An 11,714-nucleotide genomic window follows, 5' to 3' on the forward strand; every position below is an offset into this window, starting at 1 on the left:
CCTTATATATTTTTATAAGTAAATTGTTTGAATTTTGTTTGCTACAAATTTAAATATATGGACTTAGGTATGTTTATGGACATAGGTCCTTTTTTGGAACATACAATATTAAAGGTATAATAAGAGACATATGGAACGTGATTATTGTTTGAGAGAGTGATAGAACTCTATTTTTCAATTGCCTACTCAGCCACGAGTAGCAACTATTGGTACGAGGGATTTTCTGGTATTTACGATATATAAAGTTCACAGCGTCTCTTTCCCTGCGCTGTGAACACTGCGTCTTGATAAACTTATTCTAAAATTTTTTCATAATATTCGAGAAGAATTCAAATCAAAATGCTATGAATAATACATAATTCTAATATATAATTTAAAGTCATTATGTCTTAAAAATAATATTAATGAAATAAATTAAAATAAGGAAAAGTTTGTCATGATATACGTCTAATATATGTAAGTTATAGATACATAAACTTATATAATATGAAATAAGTAGCTTTATTCACTTCCAAAAAAAAAAACATTCACATTTTTCCTTCCCCTTTTCTTTTTTGGTGCTGTTAACTGACGCTTTCACTTTTTTATATTAATATTTTATTTTTATTTACTTTTATTTAATTACATATCAATATATAAATATATATATATACATATGTAAAACAGTGAAATTTAGAAATTTAATTAGTGAAATATATATACACAAACGTATATGCATAAATGTAATTTATTTGTACGATTTATATGACTTGTGACATATTCAGTGCACAACACCAATAAATTAAATTTATAAGCGAAATTTAATTTTGCTGAATTTTTTTATGTCCACTATTATCGAAATAAAAGCCAATAAAATTTATTTAGCGACATTACATACTTCTTTTCTCGGATAAGAAATTTTATAAATATTTTCAATTTTGTTTTTTAAAAAACGTATATATATAAAATAATATTAAAAATAAAAAAGAATTAAAATTACAATAAATAAATGACATACCTTTGTTGTTGTGTTGGGCAAATTCGTTGGGTACTCGATTACTCGTATTAATTGAAATAATTTTACAAATAATTGAATATTAAATAAATATTAATTGAAGTAAAATAAATTAAAGGCACATTTTATCACATTTTTTTTCTTATAAAACCACTTTCACTTTTTTTAAAACAAAATTATTTTCATATGACACTAATTTTATTAACACAGAAAAAATTTGCAATTTGATCCCACTGTTCTTCATTTTCGATCGTTTCAAAAGCAGAACACTGTATGAACTTTATTTGAACAATCGTTCTGCTGGCGTCATTACAACTGCAATTTACGCTTTGTTGTTTTTATCTTGCAGGCATACGAATATTAGCTTTGGCTTTTTTTATATAAACAAAATTATTTTATTAGACTAATTTTATTAATATTAAAAAATTTTAAATTTACTTCCACTTTTCTTCGTGTTCGATCGTTTCAAAAGCAGCACAGTTGCGTTTCGATTTTCTAGGGTATTTTTTCCAATAGCAGCTCTGCTCACGTCATTACAGCTGTAATTTGCACTTTGTTGTTTTTGTTTTGCACACATAGAAATATTAGCTTTAACTTTCTTTATATAAACAAAATTATTTTATTAGGCCACTAATTTTATTAACATTAAAAAATTTTAAATTTATTTCGACTTTTCTTCGTGTTCGATCGTTTCAAAAGCAGCGCTGTTGCGTCTCGATTTTCTAGGGTCTCTTTCCAATAGCAACTCTGCTGGCGTCATTACAGCTACAACTTGTGCTTTGTTTTTTTTGTCTTGCACACATACGAATAATAACTTTGACTCTCTTTATATTCGGCCACTAACTTTATCAACATTAAAAAATTTTAAATTTACTATCACACTTTTCTTCATGTTCCATCGTTTTAAAAGCAGCGCAGTTGCGTCTCGATTTTCTAGCGTCTTTATTCCAATAGCAGCTCTGTTCGCGCCAATATAACTGAAATTTGCGCTTTGTTGTTTTTGTTTTGCATGCATTTCAGTTTTGGATTTCTTTTTTTGGTGCATTTTTCTAGATTATTTTTCATGTTTTTAAAAAACATTAAATTTAATACATTTGTTATCAAATTTTTAATACATAAAATTAAAATAAAATATTTTTATTAAGTTTATACATAAATTAATACTGCACATCAAAATTAATAAAATGAATTTTTTTTCCAAAAGCCGAACCGACCAAAACCGCGACGTGTCACAAACCGAACTAATCTTCTCGCATTTTTCTACCCTTTTTATGCTCATGGAATTAACGGTTCCTTTTTGTTTGTCAGGAAATAAGTTTTTTCATAACGTCACATATTTTATTTATTTGCAGTTCATTTTGTGAATGATCGGAAATGTGGAACACATAAAATCATAGAAAAATTCAAATTATATTGAAAAAATGTTAATATTTATAGAAAAATAGTGATGCAACAAATTTTTTTAATCCCAAATAATTTTATAGAAAAGCTTTGCATAAAAACGATTAATTTATGGTATAAATGTTAATTAAAAAAAAATGATTAAATAAAAATAAATATATTTATTTGTTTATCTTCGGATTTATTTACAAATAAATTTACTTAAAAATAAAATAAATTCATGTAACAAATAAAATTATATCTAAATATGTCTTTATTTATATTTTTATATTTATATTTAATTATGTATGTTTATATTTTTTTTATACTATTAAAAATTATTTATTTATTTAAATTTATTATTAATTTTTATTAATTATTATTAATACAACAGAATAATGATAAGTCTGGTCATAAAATAAAAAATATTTAAATACAGCCACTCGCATATATCTGCGTACACCTCAAAAAAATTTTAAAATCAATCTTTCAACTCAAATTATTCGATCATTTATTAATATTTTTAACCAATTCTTTTTTTTAAACATAACTATAATTTATTGTCTTCAATAATATATTTTTTTCAAAATTTTTTAACAATGTCTTTTATTTTATTTTTAATTTTAAAATTAACACTACGAAAAAATCTACACGTAAATGTTTGAGAAATAAATATAAATAAAATATAGAACATTAATAAAATAGAAATATTAAATAAAACACAAATAAAATATAGAACAGTAATAAAATAGAAATATTAAATAAAACACGAAAAGTTATTAATCAATCAAAATATCCTACCCCTTAGCTAGGAATCTCGCACTTCTATCAACTACTTCCCATCAAAAAAGAGCACATCGTTCAGCCATTAATTAAAATTCAATAGGTACAAGTAAAAACCCCAATCTTTTCTTAGTGATCTGATAAAGCTCAATTATTTTCTTTGATTTTAGTGAGGTACGTAATAAAATATTATAGCATGTATACATAATTAAAATAAAAATTGCAATATTGTGTAATTAGTAATAACATTTTAAAACTTATTGTTAGTCTCTTTGTAAGAGAAGATACAATAAATAAATGTATATGAAATAAAAATAAAACAAATCATGGATCCTATCACGTGCAAAATAGCTAGATCTGCGCTTGACCCATTTTTAAAATTTTGATCTTGGGTCAATTAGTGTTTGGGTTTCGAATATTGAATATTTAATTAACAGATTTCGCTTAACAGTTCGTGTTGCAATCCTGACTAGTAGTACAGAAGAATACTATGAACTCACTGAAATATAATTGAGATGGTATCCTTAACATTTAGAAATAAAATTGTTTGCCTGCTAGCCGATAAACAATTTTATTTCTTAATAAAATGATATCAGATGATAAAAATACAAACACAATGGTATCCTTTACAGACATATTTCAAATTATAATTTTCGGATATTTCAAAAATAGCTGATATATTTATGGGAGTGAAATTTGGAACTGAATTCAAGATGCATATATGTTTTAGTTCGGTTCAATACAGTACAGTGGTACACCTACTTTTAATCTCAATCCTCTTCAAATGTAGAAATTTTATTAAATAAAAGTAAAATATTCATGATCAGTAGTATCAAACAATCAGGAACAGCCTAGACGAATTAAAAGAAATCATAAAAAACCTCTACAATATATAAATTATATATAAATTAAATAATTTAATTTACAAAAAGGTTTTAACTTAGGAAACGTTGAATTTTATTTTATTAAAGATAACATATTTATTCAAAACTTTGTTAAGACTTTCGTCGATTTTTCTGAAACTCTATGTATTTCAGAAAAAAAAATTCATATTTTTTAATGTAATCTATGCATAGAGTAGTTTTTTGATTTCTTCGTGGTTTCTGAAGTGCAAGTGTTGAAGAGCGTTTTGTATTTATTAGCACAATTATGAATCTAATGAAATAAACCATAAAAAATTGGGTGCAAGCGGAAGAATTTTCCATTAATGGTTGAGTATTGCCGTGCAGTAAAATCACTTCACATTGATTGTTGGTTATAACCGGTGATTTTATGGTTTAATATATGGTTCAAATCTATCAAGTATTATTGGAAATGCTCAGCAGTAATAGTTACGTTCAATTTTAGCAGTTCAAAGAGCGCCTTTGCTTTCTGATCTAATCCAAATGCACTACATAATCTTATTTCTGTGAATAATTTTTTTTTCGCTGTTAATATGGACGGTTCGCCTGGTTCTTTTACGTTAAAGATTATTGCAGTAAACCTATTTTTCATCGCGTGCTTTATATTTTACAGAAGTTGAAGCTCTATTTATAAAATGGCTACTAAGATCCAAGGAAACATCTAAAAGAGATTTTATTTCGAATCGCTGAAGCTAATGAAGCTTATATAAGACTTTTCTTTTACTGTACATCAATAGTTAGCTACTATATATAAGTTGAGAGAAATGTTAAATCATAAAAAGCAAAATAACCAGGGAGGCAGCTGCAAACAGTTGTCTGATTATTTTTAACATGCGTCACGATAGTAGATAAATAGTTTGCTAAAACCGGCACATATATGTAAAACATCACTGGAGTCTAAAGAGTATCTGTAGGACTTTTGAGCAGTGATATTAACCCAACTTAACCTAGTAGGTATCATAAGTATTACAATAGAATATATTCGTTTAAACTTCTTAATAATACTGCATATTGCCGATAACGCATAATGCAAACACTCATAATAGAGAACTAACCGTTTTTATATTACCCAGATCAGTAGTAGTCTTTAAAATAATAGTTACGATAACATTTTTATTAAGTTTATTAAGGAGCATTTTGAATAATATCTTTCTTGTGTTGTCGATAAGAAACAAATAAGTTGTAATACTATATTAAAATAAAATTATTATTCGTTAAAATAATTGAAAAAAGGTTATTTTATTCCATACCTAATTAAAAAGTCACTAGTACTTTAATTTATATATCATCAAGTTATTGTTTGTACTGAAAATTGATACTTTCATAGAATTAAAAATTTGCATTTACTCCTCGGCTACTGGAACTTTGAAACCACGTTTCTCAATATTCTCTATTAAGCACAGATCGAAAAGATGTGCCAACTCACACCTTAATGAAACAGTATAATACAATATATTAAGAATTATTTAAGATTAGAATGATTTACTTATCGGTATGTTTTTGGGCCTTTTCTGCACATATTTCAGCGAATTCCTTTACTTCATTATCAGCCATTTGCTTATCAAGGTTATAAACTTCTACAGTGTTATCGACCAATATTTCAGTTTCACTTTCATTCATCTGTTAGTATCGTAAAAAAAATTATAAAACATTTCAAAAAATAATAAACGATCTTTACTAATTTTTACCATATCAAATCCTTTCATTAAACAGTAAAGCAAACATTTCGTCTCCCGCTGTCGATTTTTTTTCCTTAGTAACATTTCCTTTATGTGTTCTTCATAGGAACGAAACCAAGAAAACAATAAATATTATATTTTATAGTTTTATATACATATAATAGTTATATAGTTCATATTCTTGTATAATACATTAATAAATAAATTCATTTTTGAATGAATTTCAAATTTTGTCAAAAATTTTAATATATTATATTCAGAGAGTATTTGGTTATTATATGATGATTATGCTATTAGGTGACTTTCATTAAAGACAAATTTGCATCAGTAAAATTTGCATCAGTTAAACTTAACAAGATGTATGGTTTTGTAATAGTTCATAGTTTAAAACGTGAAAAATTGAATAAAATCAGTAATACCTTTTTTAGGTTTAGGTTCACAATTAGAAGTAAAAGGTTCCAACGTATCGATCATATCGTCCATTTTCAGATTTGGTTCCTCGTCTTCATCTGCCTATATTAGTCACAAAGTCCTTATTTATTTTTTTAAACATTCTATTTTTATTTCATATACCTTAGTTAAAGACACAAATAAAACAATAAGACACAAAATTTTGGTATTCATCTCAGTTTAGTCCCAGAGACACAGTCACACACACTCCAACTTTACGATTAAATTAAATTTTGTATCTTAAAAATATAATATTTAACTTGACTCACTTTCAGAAAACTGTCTGAATTTCACATAATTGAAATGAAATTTATAGAAATTTTTATTGAATAAATTACACAAAAATATCATGTTTAGCTCTTATTAAAGTATAGATAATCTAATTTTTACTTAAACATAACATAAACATCGCGATATATATCTCTTTCATAATATAAATATCATTAATTTTGAACTACATAAATTCAAATTAATTATCAAGGTTACAATAAATAATAATTAATTATTTTATGTATAACATTTAATCCATTCTTTAATCAATATTTAATGTAATGCATATTTTAAATTTAACATAATTTTGATCATTTAAAAAATATGTGTAAAAACAAAAAAAAATATCAATAAATCTACAATTCATTATAATTATTAACCACAAAAAAGTAAAACAATTTTTTTAGTAGTTAATTAAGTAATTTTAAAACTAGTAGATACTTGCTCCAGTATAATATATGATAATATAATAAATGAGTAGCCTATATTGCGGAGATGTGATTTTTTAAACTTTATAGAACTCCACCATTTAATATGTTAATAGATTTTTCTGATTAGAGAGATCTAGTCTCTGATTGTGCAATGAATTAATACAGTTTCCATCTATTTGCCAACAAAATCTTCGACACTATTTCGATGTTTTATTTTAAATGTGAACATAACAGAAATTTTATTCCAGACTGTCAGACTTTTATTTAAAATTATATACTTTTTTATCGAAAATCTTAATCATGAATCTCTTATATATTTACATATCTCTTAAATCAGGAAACATTATTCAAAGTTTGACAATTTAGCTATCAAGCAAGTATCATTCTATCGTCAAGAACCTGTCATAAAATAACTTTTATATGATTCTAAAACTAATCAAAAGATACATCAAATTGTTGTAGTGTTAAAGATCTTACCTTGAAGTACAGTTTAATGTTAGAATGATTCTTATATAGTTTTGCACCATACAACAAGCCAAGCACAATGAAGTGAAGCTATATATAATACATAGAGATATTCTGAATAGATAGAATACTGAAAAATAAAATACACTGAATATTGCAAGCATTTAGTTTTTTAAAAAATCGTTAAATCAGTAGTACTACTTCTGATTGGTGTTTCTGTATAAATAGTAGAAAAACTATTTTTAACAAGTTAACAAGTTAAAAAAAGTTTTCCATGGAGTTTTGCATAATGTCGATGCAAACACTCATAGTAGAGGACTAATGGTTTTTATATCAGACAGGCTAGTAGTAATCATTAAAATAATAGTTATAGTAATATTCTTATTAAGTTTATTAAGGAGCATTTTTCAAAGAGCAACAAATAAAATGAAAAACTATATTAAAAAAAATCATTATTCGTTAAAATTGAGAAAAGATTATTTTATTTCATACCAAATTAAAAAGTTACTAGTATACTAGTCTTTTTGAAGTAACAGAAATTTGGATTTACTCCTTGATCTGTGGCATTTTGAAACCTCGTTTCTCAAGCTCCTCTACAACGCACATACTGAAAACATATCCCAACTCACATCTTAATGAAATAGAAGTAAATATCATATTAGGAATTATATTAGGTTACAATGATTTACTTATCAGTAATTTTTTTGGCCTTTACTGCACATGTTCCAGCTGATTCCTTTAATTCTTTTTCCCCTAATTTATTTTGTATTCCCATGCTCATTAATTCCACAGCTTTATCGATCACAATTTCAGTTTCACTTTCGTTCATCTGATAGTATAGTAAGTTAGCTTTTATTAAGTTCAGAGCAAAATATTTATATATTTCAAAAAATAATAAGCGATCTGTACTAATTTTTACCATATCAAATTGTTTCATTAAACAATAACGCAAACATTTCGTCTCCCGTTGGGGATTTTTTTTCATTTGTAACATTTCCTTTATGTGTTCTTCACGGGAATGAAATCAAGAAAATAATATATATTATATTATACCGTTATATATACATATAATAGTTATATAGTCCATATTATTGTATAATACATTAATAGATGAATTCATTTTTGAAGAAATTTCAAATTTTGCAAAAAAAACTTAATATGTATATTGAATACTCTCTTCTTGATTAAGATATGATCATTAGGTGACTTTCATTAAAGACAAATTGACAACAGTTAAATTGCAATAATTCATAGTTCAAAATTTAAAATAGAGAAGATGATCAGTAATACCTTTTTTAGGTTTCGGTTCACAACTAGAAGTAAAAGGTTCCAACGCTTCGATAATATCGTCCATTTTCAGATTTGGTTCCTCGTCTTCATCTGCCTATATTAGTCACAAAGTCCTTATTTATTTTTTTAAATATTCTATTTTTATTTCATATACCTTAGTTAAAGACAGAAATAAAACAATAAGACACAAAATTTTGGTATTCATCTCAGTTTAGTCCTAGAGACACAGTCACACACACTCCAACTTTACGATTAAATTAAATTTTGTATCTTAAAAATATAATATTTAACTCGAGTCACTTTCAGAACACTGTTTTAATTTCAATAATTGAAATGAAATTTATAGAAATTTTTATTGAATTAATTGGACAAAAATATCATGTTTCGCTTTTGTTAAAACAAAGATAATCTAATTTTTATTTGCATGAACATCGAGCTGTACAATATATCTCTTTCATAATATAAATATTATTTATTTAGAATAAAATAAATTCAAATTTATAATCAAGGTTATAATAATTAAACATTTATTTTATATTTCATGTGTAATTGTTAAGTTTCATATAACATTAATTATTTATTAATTATCTATATATATACAAATATATGCATATAAAGATCTATCTATTTGTCAATAGTGGAACAAGATTTTCCGACATAATTTTAATATTTTATTTTTAATATAAACATAATCACATTTTAAAATTATGTGACTCTTAATCAAAATGAAAACAAATACTTTTATTTAAAACTACATACTTTATTATCGAAAATCCTAATTATAAATCAATATTTAATAAAATGTATTTACGGTCCCTTAAATAATTACATACCCTTTAAATCTGAAAACGTTATTAAAAGTTAGTCAATTTAGCTATGAAGTCCACTGTCAATCTATTGTTAGAAACCTATCAGAGAAAGTTTTTTATGTGAATCTTAATCTAATCACAATATATTAAATTAAGTTTAGTATTATATATAGTTCTCAAGACGAGCACTAAGTCGCAATTCTTGCCTTCGTAGTGCTCTAATTTGATAACAAATTTCTGTAGTCATTCATTTTGATAATTTTTTTTACGCCGATAAAGATCACTTTTCGAAATATCAAGGTTTCAAATTATAAATTATTAACATCGATCACACTTGCCTTCAAACTCTATCCAGTATATAAGATTTATAGATTGATCCACAAATAACAGGTAACCTACTGAAACTTATTAGCAATTTCTGAAATAACAAAGACTTTGAAGTCAAATTCGTAGTTCACTGTTCTCCAACAAACAAAATTAAAACTGGAATATTTTAAATTTTCCTCATAACAACGATGAAATGCAGACGTAGCATTTCGAAATGGGGACAGAAACTATATCAATATTTGCATCTCGATCGCCGATGAAATCGCGGAGTTCATCATAAATAATTTACAGGTGTAATAAATGAGATATACATACATTATATTAATATATGATAAAGTAAAAAATTAAAGTTAATGCAGAGATAATCTATAATAATATAAGCTATACTTTTCACCAGGAAAAGAAAATCATGCTCAAGAAATTTCTAATAAATAACTTCTTCATCGAATGGATGAGTAAAATAGTTAAATGCTTTGGACTAACTTACGATGAAAATTTTTTATTGAATGAGTATATAAGAAGATAATGATTTTATGTAATTTAAAACTTTGATTCAAAAAAATATGTATCATAAACAAAGTCCGACTATATAAACAAGTAATCAGTTCAAGCATACTTTACGGCTGCATAGCTTGTGATATAGTGATTCAGATTAAATTAAAAAATGTAGTCTCATCAAAATATAATTCTAAGAAAATATACCCCGCAGTATGAAATAAATCCAGATTCTGGGATATCAATTTAATCAACTCCGTAAGAGAGTAAAAGTGGATTAAACAATAATACTAGGATAAAAACACAACAAATCAAAATACAGGGAGTTTTTATATAAAAATTTCAACTTCAAAACCTGATATCTCAAAATATAAGCTTGGAGGACATCTAGCGTAAAAGAAAAAAGGTCCAAATAATATAAATTATGAGATTAATTTTTATAACTTACATCAAATATCAATTACGGATTTATCATCAAAACTGACTATACATTTAAATATAGTCATTAATAATGATATCATGTTAGGAACCTTTCAATATTTTATTTAACAAAACTGGTTTGATTTCATATCAACTACATAATGGTTTCCTAATTCTTTCAAAGTAATAAATAACCTCAGTACCCTTTATTATCCTCTAATTTATTTAGAAAGGTGCTTAATTAGATGCATAACATTTCTTTAACATTGTTTGTTTTTGGCTACCGCTCTACAGTTCCCGCCACTCATAGCTTTTGACTGGTCGTTTTTTGTTTAATACATGGTTCAATTTTAGCAGTTCCAGCAGCGTCTTTGCTTTCTGATCTTACCACATGCACCACATAACTTTATTTATATGAATAATTCGTTTTGCTGTTGATATGGACGGTTCGCTTGACTCCTCATCTTTTGCGTTAAGGATTATTGTAGTAAACCAGTTTATATAAAAATTGCATTCTAAAATTCGAGGTAACATCTGTTAACAAAAGAGATTTTACTTCGAATTTTCGGTTAACATCATTTTGGTGATTTATGGTTGAGTTTTTAACATAAGTCTCCATAGTAGATAAATAGATTGCTAAACTACTTACCAACATACACGTGGACATCGCTAGAGATTAAGAGATTTGTGCATGGCTATACCTCAGTGAAATTAAACTAATCTAACCTACGGCTAAAGTTATGGTATCAAATTTATTACAATAAGATATATTTGTTAGCAGCTCTTAATGCCGCATAATTTAGTAACAAACACTTTTAATAAAGGACTAAATTATAATATATTTATTAAGTTTATTAAGGAGCATTTTCAGTAAATAATATTGTGTTATGCATTAGGAAGAAATGAATTCTATTACTATATTAATTAAAAATTATTATTTATTAAAATAGTTAAAAAAAGGTTATTTCATTTTATTCCTAATTAAAAAGTACTTTAATATAAGTACATTATAGGTACAA

At 25.4% G+C, this 11,714-nt stretch overlaps 2 protein-coding genes across 3 annotated transcripts; both read right to left on the minus strand.

Annotated features, from left to right (window-relative positions):
* Positions 1-5,169: 5,169 nt before the first annotated feature.
* LOC119669938 lies at positions 5,170-6,452 on the minus strand. Its single transcript, XM_038079992.1, has 6 exons — positions 6,312-6,452; positions 6,158-6,251; positions 5,748-5,836; positions 5,546-5,679; positions 5,310-5,487; positions 5,170-5,247 (listed from the first exon to the last, which is right to left on the minus strand). The coding sequence occupies exons 1-5, from the start codon at positions 6,360-6,362 to the stop codon at positions 5,403-5,405; spliced, it is 453 nt and encodes a 150-aa protein (XP_037935920.1). The 5' UTR covers positions 6,363-6,452; the 3' UTR covers positions 5,170-5,247; positions 5,310-5,402.
* A 1,299-nt stretch (positions 6,453-7,751) lies between these two features.
* LOC119669939 lies at positions 7,752-8,944 on the minus strand. 2 transcript variants are annotated; one of them, XR_005251649.1, is made up of 6 exons: positions 8,799-8,944; positions 8,645-8,738; positions 8,274-8,362; positions 8,044-8,183; positions 7,847-7,985; positions 7,752-7,788 (listed from the first exon to the last, which is right to left on the minus strand). XR_005251649.1 is itself a non-coding variant. In XM_038079993.1 (5 exons), the coding sequence occupies exons 1-5, from the start codon at positions 8,847-8,849 to the stop codon at positions 7,901-7,903; spliced, it is 459 nt and encodes a 152-aa protein (XP_037935921.1). In that variant the 5' UTR covers positions 8,850-8,944; the 3' UTR covers positions 7,814-7,900. The 2 variants fall into 2 exon arrangements, 1 of the variants encoding a protein (XP_037935921.1); XM_038079993.1 differs by lacking the exon at positions 7,752-7,788 and having other exon boundaries at positions 7,814-7,985.
* Between the last annotated feature and the right edge of the window lie 2,770 nt (positions 8,945-11,714).

This window comes from Teleopsis dalmanni, chromosome 1 (assembly GCF_002237135.1).
Source record: "Teleopsis dalmanni isolate 2A chromosome 1, ASM223713v2, whole genome shotgun sequence".
Lineage (NCBI taxonomy): Eukaryota > Metazoa > Arthropoda > Insecta > Diptera > Diopsidae > Teleopsis > Teleopsis dalmanni.